This window comes from Akebia trifoliata, chromosome 5 (genome assembly GCF_017979445.1).
Source record: "Akebia trifoliata isolate Shusen 1 chromosome 5, ASM1797944v1, whole genome shotgun sequence".
Taxonomy (NCBI): Eukaryota; Viridiplantae; Streptophyta; class Magnoliopsida; order Ranunculales; family Lardizabalaceae; genus Akebia; species Akebia trifoliata.
The window spans coordinates 25,122,199-25,139,814 of record NC_141379.1 but is presented as its reverse complement, the minus strand read 5'-3'; the positions used below and the strand labels follow the sequence as shown (position 1 = coordinate 25,139,814).

Genomic DNA, 17,616 nt, shown 5'->3' with positions numbered 1-17,616 from the left:
ACAATAAGAATTGTAGTCTGAGGTCCACTGTGCTTGACAAACAACGTGTGATCAACTTGACATTGCTTGTAACCCACATCCTGCATAACAAAGTGGAACCGTTCAAACCATGCGTGTGGGGATTGTTTGAAACCATATATAATGATTTCTTGAGACGGTAAACTTTCCCATCAACATTAGGAAAAAGAACTCCTAAAGGAGTATCCATGTATATTTCTTCCTGCCAATCACCATACAAGAAGGCATTCTTCACATCTAGTTGGTGAAACTCCCACGAGAAGTTGGCTGCCAAGAAGAGAAGAATACGAATAAAATTCATTTTTTCTACTGGGGCAAAAGTTTCTTGATAGTCAATGCCGTAAGTTTAAGCATAACCCTTGGCAACCAACCGAGCATTGTACCTGTCAATCGATCCATCTGACCTGTACTTCATTGTAAACACCTACTTGCACGCAATTGACTTCTTTCCTCGTGGTAAGGACACTAACTCCCAGGTATCATTCTTTGCTAAAGCTTGCATTTCCTCATCCATAGCTTGTTTTCACTTGGGATTAGAGAGAGCTTCTTTCACACTGGATGGGATGGAAACATAAGACATAGTAGCAACAAAGGAGCGATAGGATTGGGACACATCATGATAAGAAAAAAGTGAGAAATAGGGTGCGAAGTATAAGTATGTTTACCTTTCTGAAGAACAATGGGAACATTGAAATATGAAGAAACTGGATTTGGCTCCTTAGTGATGTGGCATGGTGGATCCGCGATGACTTGTTTTCCCTTTCTAATGTAAATGCGTCCAAACAGATTAGGGTTAGGCTTGGTTCAACTTCTCCAGTAGAATCAAGAATAATTGGCAAAGGAGGTGAAACTGGGAAAGAGGACTCTGGAATTGACTTATCATTAGTGGATTAAAGAAACCACTCCCCCTTGAAGGGATTGTTGATCTGGATGAGGAAAGTAACACTGATCCTCAAAGAATGTGATGTCTATTGTAGTAAATCGACGATGAGTAGGTGGATAATAACATTTATAACACTTCTGAGAATTAGAGTAACCAAGAAACACATACTTCAGTAGGACTAAAAACATGAGCAAAGCATACACCTAAAGACTCGTGGAACCACAAGGAACAATGGACGATCAAGAGAAAGGGACAATAGAGAAGGTTGGAAGTTCAAGACGTTGAAGGGATTACAATTGATAATGTAACATGCAATAAGAACTGCTTCAGATTAGAAATGATTAGCAACGTTCATCCCAATCAACAAAGCTATTCTTAATTCCAACAAATGATGATTTTTTCTTTTGGTAGTATCATTTTGTTGGGGGTGTAGAAGCACAAGAAGTTTGTTGTTCTATACCTTGAGTAGCACAAAATTTCCTTAACCCCCCCATAGGTATACTCTCATCGCTTATCTGAACGAACAATTTTGATCTTTACTCCAAATTGCATTAGAACCATCACATGAAAATCTTGGAATATGGAATAGACATCATCTTTTGTTTTGATTATGTACACCCACATACATCTATTATAGTCATCGACAAACGTAACAAAATAACAAAGACCCAATAAAGAAGTAACGGGGGATGGATCTCAAACATTAGAATGTACAAGAGAAAATAAAGAACTCCTTTTATTTAAACTTGTTGGATAATATGAACGGCAATGTTTTGACAATTGACAAACTTCACACTGTAATTCTGACAATGACATAGACTGAAACAAAGAAGGAAATAGATGTTGTAAATACTTAAACGAAACATGACTCAAACGAATATGCCACCGCATTATACGAGCTTTATTGATTACCTTATTACTACTACTCTGAGAAGCATGAGCATGTGGAATGTGTTGAGACGTTGAGAAGGTACAAGCCATTTACTTCACGACCATTGCTAATTACCCTCTTCGTTGCAAAATCCAGAAAGATACAATGAGAGAAAAAAAGGTAACATTGCAATTCAGATTTTTTGTAATACTACTAACAGACACAAGATTAGTAGTGAGATTAAGAACATGTAAAATATTAGACAAAGGAAGGCTATGAGGGACTGTGATGGTTCCTTTATTGACTATGGATAATAAGGAACCATCAGCTAGGCGAACCTTGTCCTTGCTTGAACATGGGTTATAGGACTGAAAGAAAGATGACATATCTGTAATGTTATCTGAAGCTCCTGAATCAAGAATCCAAGAGTTGGAATGAGATGAGGAAACATGATGAGTAGTGATAGGAGTAACTGTGTGTGCGAAGGAAGAGTTGGCAGTGGAATCATCCAATAAAGCCCTCAAACAAGTATCCTCCATAGAGAATGGTACATGTACTGCTAGAGAAGGTGTCTTAGAACTTAGAGTATCATTTGGCATGTCGGCATTAGAAGCATAATGAGCAGAAGAAGATCAGCCCTTAGGATGAAATTACTCAGGGCGACCTATCAAGTCCCAGCACTCTGCTCGAATATGTCCAAATTTGCCACAATGGTCACACTTTAGCATCTCTTTGTTATTGGGTGTTCGGGTGGGTTTATCAAACTTCTTCACTCTTGAAGTTTGTCCGTCTCCTTGTCTACTAGTTGCCTGGACTGATCTATCACTCACAGAAATATCCAGATGTTCGATAGCCACACGTCGACTCTCTTCACTTTGAACATAAGAGTACACGGTGTTCAAAGGAGGTAGGGGATCTCTGTTCAGAATCTGAACTCTAACCATCTCACACTCGAGATTCAGACCGACAAGGAATTGGAAGGTACGACGAGTCTCAACATGTTTGTTGAACTGATCACAATCTTTAGGGCTTTCCCAATTGAAGGGTAAATAGTGATCGAGCTCTTCCCACATGCTGCGCAATTCGGAGAAGTAGCCTGACAATATCTTCTCCTCCTGTTTGAGATGCAATATATTTTGTTCCAATTGATAGGTTCTCGCACTATTTTTAACTTGAGAGTAAATTTGAGTCACCGATTCCCAAATTTGTTTTGCGGTCTTCAAGAAGAAATATCCTCAACTAATATGGAGTTGCATTGAGTGCAACAACCGTGACATAACCAAGGCATTCTCAATGTTCCATTAGTCGTACTTAGGATTTAAGATATCAGGTTGTTACTCCTTCCCATTCAAATAGCCTGCCTTCCGTCTTCCATGGATGGCTAGTTTCGCAGACTGATCCCACTCTAGGTAATTCGTGCATCAAGTTTGACTGTGGTGATCTAGAGGTTTGGATTTTCATCTCTGGCTTGCAAGGATTCAAACTTATTATTGGTAGACTGTCTTGAAGTTACTTCTGACATGACTTCTGAGAGTTCAGATGATACTAGAAATTACTCGGAAATACTACCAAACGGCTTAGAACCTAAGAGAGGGCCCTATTGTCACATTCCAGTTTAAAAAAGGGGCCTAGATGGTTGGAGGTAACCCTAGGAGACCTACGACAGCACTTAGGGTGTATTCGGGACTATTTTCGATCTTCTCGGTCGTCACTAAAGCTCTGATACCATATAGAAATCTGTGTTTATTGAGGATTCTTGGATGAGTATTACATGAACCCTAACAGGGTATTTATAAAGATTACATCAACCAAGATATGGACACTAGCATAATATATGAATATTCTACTTTATTAATATTCCTAATGTAGAATATCCTAATTGACATTGTTACATATATTGTTTTCCATCACTACCTTCCTTTTGTGATGAGATACATTGATAATGATACAATGTATCTCATCCATAGAAATCTGAGTTTATTGAGAATTCTTGGATGAATATTACATGAACCCTAATAGGGTATTTATAGAGATTACATCAACCAAGATATGGAAACTAGGATAATATATTCTACTTTATTAATATTCCTAATGTAGAATATCCTAATTGATATTGCTACATATATTGTTTTCCGTCACTGTAATGATACAATGTATCTCATGCATCATATTCACTTACATCCTCCCGCAATTGCATGGTCTTTTGAAGAAAGAGTATGCAATTGGTTTAATTGAATGTCTCCTCTTGATCTCATGAAATACTTGATGATGGATATCCGCAAACGTCCAATCAAGCTTGATGGTGGTCACCGCTTTTCTGTGAAGTCCATCACTGTCGCATCCCGCTCATTTTTTAGTATGTCAGAGTCGGTGGCCCACTAGATCAGGTCTGTCATGATTTCTCTCATAAGCATACAAATAAGGATTGCGCGGTTTGAATACAAGAACTCTCATTAAAGATAGTATAGATAAAATGAAAATCGAGATCGTGAAGGATTAACTTATTGAAAAAAATAATACTAATAATGGGAACAAAATGATTTAGGTTCGGCGATGGTGGTGGCACCATTGCCGAAGAATGGTGCATCAAGATCAATGTGCTCAATGGAGCCTGAGCTCTGATACCATGTAGAAACTGATCTAGGGTTTTAGAGAAGATAGAGAGAAAGAAAGGAAAAGAAATTCTGGAAAAATTCTGATTCTATTATTTCTCCTTGTGTATGGTTTATATACTTAAACAAATAAAGAGGAGAAGATAGAAAGGACATGAACATGAAAAGACTAAATAACTAATAACTAAAAAACATAAAGCTATCACAACTGTTAACATATCTATTGTCAAGTAGTGTGTGATAATTGCTTTGGATTTTGGTTTGCATGATTTGGAAATAAAAATAAAGGTATTTGGTGGTTCATGTAGCTTAGATCCTTGTACTGGAAATTTGCACTCATTTTGATTCTTCTTTTCTTTGTGGGTTCTGTGGACCATGTTTATCTTTAATGAATGATGTCCTTTATATGGTGATTTTCTTCTTGTTTTCATTTTTTAACTTCATTTGTAGTTGTGCTGTAAGACAAAGAAGGAACCCAAAAGAAACTGCTGACTTGACTAGCGTCCAGGAGCTTCTAAGTGATATTGATTGCAATTGTCATTCTGGTCAGTGTTAGGCACCATTTTATGTGTAGCAGTCGATGGTCAACAATTCCTATTTTTAATAATTCTGTTGTACACTATTGATTGGTTATGTTTTATTGTAGGTTTGCTGGACATTGTAAAACATTGTACTTATATCGGAATGGCTGATGATGTATTGGCGTTGCTTCAACACAATACCCGCCTATATCTTGCTAATGTAGTGAACTTGAGGTAATAATTGAGGGCTTTAGTTTTTTCCTTTGCTCCTATCATATAGTTTGTCACTTTATATTATCAAGTAGAGACTGATCTGGTAAAGAGATTCTGCCGGTCCTCATTATTGGGTGCTGAAGGAGTTGTTTTTTATTGGGTTTTATATGGTGAGCCCACGTCTTCACTTAAGTGTAAGTGGGCCCCACATCCTTTTATATATAAATAGAGATGAGGAGGAGGGGCCTAACCATTCTAGTTCGGACTTCTCTCTCCTTCTCTCATTTCTTCTTTTTCATCCTTTCTCTTCTCCTTTTTCTCTTGGGGATTGATTCTTGGTTTCTAACCCGGTATCAAAGCTTTTCTTTTATTCCCTTTTTATTCAAAATTTTCTACAGTTTTAGGGTAAAAGAGGGTTTCAATCCCTTGTGGTATTACAAGTGAAACCCTAGATGTGTATCTAGGGCCTTGTTTGTGGTTGTGAGTTGTGGATGCTTTTGGGACTTCGTGATCAATTTTGGGAGCTTTACAGGCAGATTTTCTGTGTTTGGTGGTGTTTAGATCATTTTTTGGGTTTTTTGGTCGATTTTCTTTTGCAATGTACATCACTAAACAGATAAACTTGGAAGAAGGAACACTCTCTTACAGGTTGTCATTTACTTCAATGTGTAGGCTTTTGATGCATTTAGCTGTTCTAGGAAGCAATAGCTGATAAACTTGATATTCCAGTTTCATGCCTCTTTAACAATTTTTTTTTTTGGCTTTTAGTTTTTCTTGTTTTCTCATTTGCCTACTTAGTTTAACTATTTCTGTTGGCTGTTTAAATTTATTCCTTCACAGCAAAGAACTCATGTATCAGCAAGTTCTACGCCGGTTTGCCCATTTCAATGCTATACAACTCAGTGATCCTGCCCCCCTTTCAGAGTTAATAATAATGGCACTGAAGGATGAAGATTTGGAGTCCAAATGTAGTGAGAATGATGATCTGAAGGAGAAGATTGCTGAAGTAACTATTTTTTTTTCTACAGATTGCATAATTAATTATATCATATCTTCTATTATTTCCTTCATTTTCTTTTATTGCTTAGTTTATGGAACTTTTCAGTGGGATGTACATGCCTCTTTTAACTTTTTTTTTGATAGATGAGAAAGAAACAACCAAAATCAGGCTGGTTGAGATGACCCACCCCAAACAGAACAAAAACTAAAAAGACAAGACAAGAAAACAACTAAGTACAATTGATTTCCCAACGGAGCAAAAAATCCTCAAAGAAGATCTCTTTGAAATGTTTGAAGGTTTTGCACCAAAAGTATAACAGCACAAGCACCAATAGAATCAGCTCTTCAGTTGATTGGGACTTCCCTAGAAAGGTTCTAGCATTCCTTTGTTTCCAAATCCCCCAAAAAATCGCAAACAGAATAAGGCTCCAAATCAACTTCTTCGCATGACGAAAACTCAAACCCATTTGAAGCCATTCATCGAGGACTCCTTTAACTAAAAACGGAACAAACCAAACCATGCCAAACAAAGATAAAAAATGAGTCCACATCTCCTTTGCAACCTCACAATGAACAAGTAAATGATTAGAAGATTCCTCACTAGCCAAGCACATACAACACCCATTCGGCCTGCAAAAACCTCTTCTCCTAAGAGTATCTTGGGTTTGAATCCTTTCCCAAAGGCCACCCAAGCAAAAAAAACTCCCTTTGAAGGCACTCTTGGGCCCTAAACCGCAGTATGAGGAAAAGATGGGTCCCCCTGCTAATGAGGTCTTTATAGAAATCTCTAACTTAGAACTGTCCTTTGCTATTAGGGGCCCACAATCTCATATCCTCGTCATGACTACCACCCAACACACTATTAAGATGACCCATCAACTCTGAGACCTCAATCAACTCCCAATCATTCAACGATCTTCTTAAACCCGAGTCCCACCCTATTGTTCCAAGATGCATTGCACGAAAACTTGCCATAGGAAGGTTCTTCTTCAAAGATAGCGAGTATTACACCGGAAACCTCTCCCTTAAAAAGTCACCCCCACCCCAAATGTCCTCCCAAAACTTGACTCTTATCTCCCTACCCTACCTTGAAAGTGACCCTTTTCTTGAATTAAGACAATACTTTTAAAATACTCTTCCACGCCCTACAACCATAAGGATTTTTGACTTCCTCATTTACCCAACCCATCAGGTCCTCCCCAAAGTTGGCTGCAATCACCTTTTGTTTTCGTTCCGAATATCCAAAGCCACTTACCAAGCAAAGCCCCATTAAGAGTTACCAATTTCCTAAAGCCTAACCCCCCTTCTTCCCCCTCAACTTTTGACAGAACAAATATTTTTCCAACTGACCAAATGAAACTTGCTTTTCTCTTCCTTATCGGGCCACAATAAATTTCTAAACTACTTGTCCAACCTCAACTCCACACTTTTAGGTATAGTGAATAGAGAAAGGTTATAAACTGGGATGCTAGACAACACTCTTAATCAGGGTTAACTTGCCACCCTTAGAGAGATAAATTGCTTGCCATGAACTCAATCTTCTAGAAATATTCTCAATTACCAGCTCCCAAATATTCTTACTCTTGTAATTAGCTCCCAAGGGTAGACCTAGATAAAAGGAGGGGAGAAGCCCCGCTAGGCACCCCAAAGTAGCCGCTATGAAATCCACATCTAACACTTAGCCCACCGACTAAACCTTACTCTCCATTTATTGACAAACCAGTAACAACCTCAAAACAACAAGGAACCTTACCTGCTCCACATCCGCATTTAAAAAAATCAATGTGTCATCCGCAAGTTGCAATTGGGTCACAAGTATCCCTTTCGCACCAGGATGAAAACCACTTAAATCCCTATTTGCCATAGCTTTACCTACCAGTCTCCCCAAGGCCTCAACTACCACCAGGAACAAAAAGGGCAATAGAGGTTATCCTTGTCGCAAACCCTGAGAATTCCTAAAGAAACCCTTCGGTGAGCCATTCACCAAAATAAAAAAGGATGAAGATGAAACACACCTCATCACCCAATAAATCTATTTATTCTTAAACCTCATACAACCTAACAAATACGTCAAACCATTCCAATTGACGTGATCATACACTTTCTCCAGGTCTATCTTGCATACTAACCCCGAAACTTGCGATTTTAGCCTCAAATCAAGATACTCATTAGCTATAAGAAATCTGTCCCAAAATTTTCTACCACTAACTAAAGCCCCTTGACTTAGACCAATGAACCTATTCAACACCTCTTTCATCCTTGTCGCAAGCAACTTCAAAATGATTTTGTATGTGGCTCCCACTAAACTAATAGGTCTTAGATCTGAAATGTCTTCTACCCTGGCTTTTTTTCGGAATTAAGGTAATAAACAAGCAATTTGACTCGGCATCCAACGCTCCATGCTCGAAGAGATCAACTAGAACTTCCACCAACTCCCCCTTAATCGTTATTCCATTCTTTTTGGAAAAACTTGAAGTAAAGCCATCCTGTCCGGGGGCTTTATTTGAGCAAAGACCAGAAATCGACGCCCAAACTTTCTCTTTCTCGAAAGGTCTCTCTAATCACATTCTTTGTGCTTCAGAAATACTATCAAAATGCATCCCATCCAACTTTGGTCTAACTGAATGTGTTTCCCAATATAATTTAGCATAGAAGTCAGCCACCCCTTTCCTAACCTCATCTTCTCCTTCCACCCAACTTCTTCCAATTCTAATCTTAGAGATGTTATTGGACCTCCTATGAGCATTAGCTATCCGGTGAAAATACTTGGTATTGCCATCCCCTTCCTTGAGCCATTGTATCCTCAATTTCAGTCTTCAGCACCCCTCTTCCATATTTACTCTAATGTTATACTCTTCTTGAATCATACCTCTTTTATTTCTTACCTCCGTGGAAAGCAGTCCCACTTCCTCCCTCCTATCCAACTCTTTCAACTCCAGCAAAAGTTCCTTTTTTTTCACTTCCACCCTCCCAAAAATCTCCCTATTCCACTATTTAAGCTTCTCTTTAACGAGTTTTAACTTCAATCAGAACGCAACCCCTGGCCTCCCCACTAAGCTCATGCTAACCATCAATTCATAATAAGCTCAACAAAATTCTCTTGTAGCAACCACATGTTCTCAAATCTGAATGGAGATAGGCGTCTAACGCACGGGTCAACTCAAAGAAGAATCGGGCAATGATTCGAAGTTGGATTAGACACAGACTCTTGAGAAAGACTAGAGAAAAACACTTCCCAGCTTGACGAGACCAAGAACCTAACATGTTTATTCAAAATCGGCATCACTTGATTGTTGGACCAAGTGAAGTCCTCCCAATCAGCAGTAAATCCACCAACTCATTCTATTGAACAAACTCACCAAAACTTCTCATTTTTTATGTCAGTCTAGAGCCCCTGAACTTCTCGAAGGAGAAGTGAATTACATTAAAATCTCCTCCAATGCACCACGATTTTCCTCAATACCCATTCACATCGTTCAACTCTTCCCAGAACTGAGCTCTCTCTATCCTTGGTAGGATCATAAACCCCTGAGAACACCTACTGAAAGTCACTATCCATTAGCCCGCAGAGTAAGAGGGCCGAGAAAGCCCCTTACAAAGTATCCTCTATTACCACACATCTCGTATCCCACATAACAATAATGCACCCAGTTGACCCGAGCACTGGCACAAAGGTCCACCCCACCGTCTACTGCCCCATAGATATCTAATCATAGATTAGTCTACCACCTGCAATTTAGATTCTTGAAGAGTAACAATCTGAGGCTTCAACCTGCACACCACATATTTATCACCGTTCTCTTCCTGAGGTCGCCTTGAAGTTCCAATTCAAAAGTTTAGACGTCATTATACACCAACTTCCTTCTCCCCCGATCCTTACTTGTGGAAGCCTTGAGCCTAATAGCTTCCTGCCTTTTCCCCAGATCCAATAATTCTACCACGATACGCCTTTTCTTCCTTTTAACGGCTTTTGCATTAAACCCCATCCCTTCCAAGCCATCGGTCTCATCTGTACCCAAATTTAAATTGAAGGGGGGGGGGGAGGGCATTCAATACAATCATCTGAACGCTCCGATATATCGACTGCCTCTGACCTCTTCTGTCTTAACTTAGACAATATATTCTCGACCATCGAGTCCCTAAGTTTCGCCACTTCTAACAAAACTCCCAATTCTCAAACCGAACTATTTAAATTTACCCCTACTGAGAATCCCAACTCCAATACTTTTCTGGAATTCCATTTATAATTCACACTATCAGTTGATCTCGCCTCCGCCTTCCCAGCCACATCCACCAAAACCACCTTGTACCCTCTTAAGTCCTCACACAATTGACCACGAAGATAACCAAGGTTAGAACATATAGCCAACAAGTTCGAACCCAAGTTAACCTTGAAGCGACTTCTCAACGAGCTTGCCAACCAAACCACTTCGATAAAAGGACCTCCCTCGCTTGATAGTAGTTGGGCTTCTACTAGAACGAGAAGTCGAGAACACTTCTCCGAATCTTCTCTGATAACTATCGAGGAAGAAGCTCCCTCCGAATAACATTCCTATGTTTAAAATATCTCACATCAACTCCCCTCGTTTTCAGGCTTTTTATATCCCACCCCATAATTCTGTCGTGATGTCTATCCTCCCCAATCTCAATCCCACTGGGCCATACGTCGGTAAAGTCCCTCTCCTGACCAACTACCTGGGCTTTAGCTTCCAAGTACATAGATCTGACATCCACAGACACCTCGTAGCCCATCTGATTGAAATCTATATCTGGCTTCCCCTCCTCTGAGGCCCTGTCCTACAAAAAAGCCTTTGAGACCAGAGACTCAGTAGGGTCTAGCCCACGGACCTTGCATACATTGTCCATGGGCCCTCCCCTACCTTTGTTTAAATCTAACAAACATAGAACCATTGACTCGGTTGCATTACACTCATTCAGCTTGGTGTTCGCCCATGATTTTGGCTTCTTTATGACCCTCCAAACTTTCTTTGCACGTGGCCTAACTTGATAATCTTTTCTATGGAATTTATTTTGACACGTTTCTCGAAGCAGCCATATGGGTTATGTCAAGCCCTCGATTTAGGATCTAGATTTTCCCAAATCTTGATGGTGGAGAGAAAGAAACAAAAATCAAAATCTTCAAATCTTAAATACGATGTGAATTTCTTCCAAATAATTTCGATAGAGTTTACCTTAAAAATTAGATTTAATGAAAAATTTTCATCTGTATAGACATACATGTGTAATCAAAATCCATATATCCAACTGCATTCCAACCACCATATCATATCAAATATATATATATATATATATATATATCATTTCTAAAAAACATAGCTATAAGTACAACCCATAAATGTTACAAACATCAACTACACATCCCACATCGATTGACAGTTATCCACGTCATACATATAAGAAGACAAAACACACACGATGTTAATATATACAAGGAAGTCAAAAAATACACAAAAATAGTTCCACTAAACTCCAATCTCTAATTATATATAACAGAAATAGTGTTCATCATCCTGATCCCGCAATCCTTCTCTATAATACTTTCCATTAGGAAAATACATCTCGTAATTGGCGCATCTGTAATGTTTTGTTGGTGGGTGAGTAACGGGGAAGTTACTCAATAGTAAACTCACATTTCAAAATAATAGTCTTAATATGAATGCCTAAACAAGTTAATATATTATAAATCATGCAGATTTTTAAATAAGTAAACAAAACGAATAAAACAAAAGAATATCATAAATGTGTCATAAACGTATAGTAATGAAATATCTCCCATCTAATAATAAAACAAAAGAAACATAAACGTGTCATAAGAATATCAATCCTGATGGTGTATTTGATAAGAATGACAAGGTACACGACCAATATTAGAGTATCGATCTGTATATGGCTGCTCCATTACTTAAATAGTGTGGAATTCACTGTTAGTTCCTGATTTTATGATCGATCTAGCAATTTATCATAATTGGGTGATCGTGTTTTCCGACTCAGGTTAGTCGTTGATCCTTAACGGAGGTCAATTGTTTGACTAATATAGATTGTATATGATCATTTGACAAGCCAACTTCATCGTTCTCTCTGTGGTATGCATGTGTCCTCAATCAATTTAGTCATTTACAATCCATCTTGACATTACAATTTGTTATTTTCCAATAAAGATAATATGGGAATTTTCCGAATAGTAGGTACAATGGTATTCTCAAGTGGTATCCCATACTACCAGAGAGTATTAAAACCGTATTATTCTAAATTAATTGGTTACTTTTAGAAAGAGATATCGATTAATTATATATGCATTTATTATCCTTTTAATGGATAACAAAAATAATAATATATATTTTTCAAAATTCATTTGAAATAAATTAAAGCAAATTTGCAAGTGTGATGACCTTCCCAGGTATTTTAGAATTATAAACATGTAGCAGTATATCAAAAACAGTAAACGTGCAAGTACACCGTCCCATGGTTATCATCCTAATTGCATCCCATGCATCTATTACACAATGTTTAAAAGCACTCTAAACTTGAAAATTCCTCAACACAAGTATATACAACTGGGAATCCCATTCTCAAATCCAACCAATTAAGAATCCCATTCTTGATTCCAACCAATCGAGACTTTCATTCTTGATTCCAATTTACGCTTAAACATTTTTTTATAGATTATTATCCAAATGAAAATACCCTTTCAAAATAGTACGTCTTAACAATTTTTGAAATAAATACTCTACAAAAATTACTATGAAAACAAATTGATTTTCTAGTAAAACTCACCTAAATTCATTTCTTTTTGTTCCACAACATTAAAATATCATAGAAAATATATAAAACAAATTATTTGAAACTAACTATTAAAATGTAAACAAAACAGATTTCATTGAAAATTATACTACAAATTTGAAATTATAAGTTTCCTACCTTTGCAGTTGGGTTTTACGCGTCCTTATGATATTAAAATAATTTTTTCAATTAATTTCCTTAGCAATTCGATAAAATATTTCGATGACTGTAGATCTCGATGTCTATGGATATTTTATTCATCAGTGTCGGATCTTAATTAAAGTTCGAAATACGTTTAAATCGCCATTGAAGGTTACGTAGACGAATCCACTATCAAAATCGACTCGTCTCTGTTTTTTCGTTCTCACTATGTCAACTCATCAATTACATTCTTATATAATATAATAATATATGAATATTAATTGTACATCACCTTTTTGACAATTCAATAATTTCAAATCAACCCCCTCTTTTTTTATAAATAACTATAATTAAACCCAATTTTATAAAAATAATTAAATAATATATGATTTTTTCATATATTTTTCTTTTCTTTGTTATGTTTGTTACATTAGACCAATTCGAATTGTATGTCTCAGATTTTCGAAATTCCTCATTGATTTTTCTTTATTGACCAAAATACCTCTTAAGCTTTAAGTTCTCTTAATAAAATTAATATTTTTCTAATTTATCCTATAAATTTGGATTTAAGCATGCTTATAGTTTAAACTATGTTTTTTGATGCTTTTGAACTCAAAGGTAACACCCATTTGACCAATAAAGCTTCCTATACAATTTTGAGTTTTATCTACTTTGACTAAATGTTTTAATTTTCCGATCATAATCATGGTAAGGTTTCCGTAATTGTACATTTCATTTGTCAAATTCTCCTTCTAGCAAATCGTTATTTTAGATCGACAATATTATTACGATTTGTTTTTAATATTTTTTTTCTAAACTTAATAGGAAAATATGTCAACATAATTGACTTAATTCCTTGATATATGTAATAAATTTTCATGGTATTACAAGTTATGTTCATCTGGCTTGTCACACTTCTCCCTACGCCAAGCCGTCGCTCTGCCCAACTTGAGAAAACCTACCACACGTCATGTTTTTTGCCACATGGGCCTCTGCAAATAAATTAGTTGTACCCCCACCAGACTTAAATTTGAAAAACTCCCTAGGGTATGATTCTTCCCCTCTACCTAGCTGAATCACTTCCTCTATCCCTCCCAAACTGCCACCTCCAGCCAGCTAAACTCTAGTGGACACTACCTTTTCCCCACCTACAGAACACAAGAAGTTGAGGTGTCGCTCATTGAATCCCCTCAACACAGAATTGTTTTCCTTTGTTTTTTCTGGTTTGCTGCTTCTAGAAATATTGCCTGCTCCTGGGATTTATCAAGGACAATATACCACTTTGTAGCAAAAACCACCCACCTCCACATTAAACCCCCAAGCAATCTCCAAGGGTAGAACCTAACTCTGAGTCTTGCGCATGTGAGGTCCAATTGGTTAGTGGTATTTTTGTCCACCTCCACAAGTCCCCTAGATTCTTCCTAATATAACTGAATGGTTGATCCACGTAGAGATTGAACGATAGACCCAACACTTTGACCAAAGTCCCTTCCTCCTTCCATGAATCCTCGACAATGTTCATGTTCGTGAACCATTGGGATAGTCACAATTATTTTTTAACATAAAAATAAATAAATATTTAAATAATTATTAAAAACAATTATTTTATATCAAAAACTATAAATTCCAGTTGACTTCAGCTAAGTTTTCATGAACTTCATCGATATTTTCCAAATATCGGACAAGCCATGTTGGATCGTGGACAAGTTAATGTGAAGGTCGATTTGCATCGACTATCTCACCTAGTTGCCTATGAGGTCGGGATAAGTTCCTTTTATAAGCCAGTGGTTATTGGTTAGTAATTACTGGTGAAAGAGAGTTTTGAACCCAGGTTAGGTGTCAACTCTCAGAGATTTTGACCAACTTAGAAAGTTGGCACCTTCCCGAGTCATCTTGGTCTCGGGCAAGTTTTTAGATTGACGCAACTCAACCTCACCCAACATGGCCTATCCGAATCGGAATTGGGTTGAACTATGCATTGTTTGGGTTGGACTCGGATTGAGCGTCTCAAGCCCTAGGTCTCATTTGTATTGGGTTGGATTCCCTAAGACTTGAGTTGATTGGTTGACACAACCCATCAATTGCACCCCTAAAAGAGAGTAAACTGATATGGAGAATCCTAATAAATATAATTGGAACACCTGCCTAGTTTTCAACTAAAGAAATCATAGGTTTAGTTGTTGTTGTGTAGCTTCTATGGGAAGACATCTTTTCCTTCTCTCAAACACTTTTATGTCCAATTTTCTGTCACAACTTCCTTCTATGAAATGTGATGAAACATGATGCGCTAGTAGTTTTGAGTTTAATGGGCTTTGCTTTTTTTAATTCCCTATGAAAATCTATTATTTGCAACTTTTTTCCCTGTTTCTTTCTACAATCCATAAAAAAAAAAATTCATGTTTATGGACAAGTTCTCCTCGACTCTCATAGTACTTTTAGGACATCAAAGTGTTGTGTGCTACGTTCAAGAAGTATGGATGCTCCCAAAAAGGACAAGAATGAAAATTTGCTCAGAATTTCTGGTACTATTGTTCTAGTACTACTTACTATATCAGCTAATCAAATGGAAAAAAGAAAGAGTCAAGTAGGTATTTATTTGTGGCAAGGCACACTTACTAGAAGTCTTGTAGCTTACATAAATATATTACATGTGTTGACTAGCATGACAATCAATGTCCTTCCATTCTGAGGCAGCATGGGAAAATAATGTGGATCGTATTAGTGTGTTGACTGACATTACAACTATGACATTAGGATGAAAAGTTTCCTTCAATGTGACTGGTTATTTTCAGTCTCCTTACAGGATTCAAGACAAACTCTTGGGGTTCTATTTTGAGTTTTTGAGTTTTGATTGTTGTAGTATCCCTTTAATCATCCTTAGCTTCTCCTTTCGCGGGTTTTATTTCAATGGTGGATATGAATTCACTTTCAATAGTAGAAGACATGGTTATAGACAGAATTGCGGACCTTCAGGAAAGGAGGTACCTGGATTATGGCCTTAACACTTTGATCCCTAAAAAATCAGGTGCCGAGGACCTAGCTGATTTCAGACCGATCGGTCTTGTGTGGTCAACTTACAAAGTAGGAGCAAAGGTGTTGGCAAACAGATTTGAAAGCAGTATTGGGAACTCTGATTGGAGAGGAGCAAGGTGTTTTTGTGGATGGGAGACAAATCCTAAATGGGTTCCTTATTGCAAATGAGTGCATTGATTCTAGGAGAAAGTCGAGGAAACCGAGCCTAGTGTGTAAAATCGACATGCACAAAACTTACGACCATGTGAACTGGAACTTCTTGACTTATCTGATGCAACGCATGGGCTTTGGGGAGAATTGGATTGGGTAGGTGATGACGTGCGTGACCTACCACCTCATTCTTTATCTTGGTGAATAGTAGCCCGACTAGATTCTTTAGAATTTCTCATGGTCTTAGGCAAGGAGACCCTTTATCTCCATTGTTGTTTGTCATGGTGGTGGAAGTTTTGGGGCACTTTCTAGAAAGGCCACGAACCTTGGAGAGAGATCTAGTATTGTTGTTGGAACGAAAGATCCCAATGTGTCATTCCTTCAATCCGTTGATGATAACTTAGTTTTCTTGGATGCTTGCGTCAACCAAGTGAGATTCTTGAGGGGAGTTTTGTGTTGCTTTGAGGCCATGTCGAGTTTAAGGATTAACTCAGGAAAAACAAGATTTATGGAATAGGCTATGACATGGGAGTCCCGCATTGGGCGGCAATGTTTGGGTGCCAAAAGGATTCTTTCCGTACGTCATATCTAGGGCTGCCTTTAGGTGCGGAGTATAGATGTAAATCCGTTTGGGACTCAGTGCTGGAACGTATGGACAAGAAGCTTAGTTCTTGGAAAGCAAGATACCTATCTAAGGGCGGGAAACTCACTTTAATGACTAGTACCTTGGCTAGTATTCTAGTCTACCACCTTTCTTTGTTCACCGTTCCTAGGGGTGTGGAGGAGCGATTGGAGAGAATGATTAGAGACTTCCTTTAGAATGACAAGAACGGGGCTAAGTAGATACATCTAGTAAATTGGAAGATGATTTGTGATTCTAAGAAGAATGGGGGTCTAAGGATCAGAGTTGTAGGGTGTCGAATTGGGCTTTGGTTGGGAAGTGGTTATGGAGTTTGAAGTGGAAACTACAATGCTTTGGAGAAAGGTCATCAAGTTGAAGTATGGGAAAAAGTTGCTTGGTTGGGAAAGCGAAGAAGGCGAGATCATCTTATGGTTGTAGTATCTGGAAAGGGATTTTGAGAGCTGGAGAGGATTTTTGCACGTGGATTAGGTTCAGGGTGGGAAAAGGCGATAGGGTGAGATTTTGGGAGGATTGGTGTGGTGCCTCAGTCTTATGCCATCAATTCCCTAGGCTTTACAAGCTCTCCTCCAAAAAAGGAATGCCTTGCTTGGCTTTCTTGAATCTTGAGGGCTTCAAGCCAGTGTGGGATCTAGGTTTCAGGAGGGACTTCGATGATTGAGAACTTCAGGATCTGGCTGACTTGACGACTCATCTTAATCATGTTCAATGGACTTTCACGGACAACGACAAAA

At 38.0% G+C, this 17,616-nt stretch overlaps 1 protein-coding gene across 5 annotated transcripts in view; it reads left to right on the top strand.

Annotated features, from left to right (window-relative positions):
* The window catches only part of MLH1 (MUTL-homolog 1), a 48,186-nt gene that overhangs the window by 15,406 nt on the left and 15,164 nt on the right, over positions 1 to 17,616 (top strand). For all 5 annotated transcript variants that reach the window (XR_015178680.1, XR_015178681.1, XR_015178679.1 and 2 more), the window contains exons 10-12: positions 4,835 to 4,929; positions 5,031 to 5,139; positions 5,959 to 6,124. Coding sequence is in view for 2 of the 5 variants with exons in the window: in XM_086443161.1 (XP_086299287.1) it covers positions 4,835 to 4,929; positions 5,031 to 5,139; positions 5,959 to 6,124 (370 nt within the window). In the remaining 3 variants the exon portion in view is untranslated. The remainder of the gene's footprint in view (positions 1 to 4,834; positions 4,930 to 5,030; positions 5,140 to 5,958; positions 6,125 to 17,616) is intronic.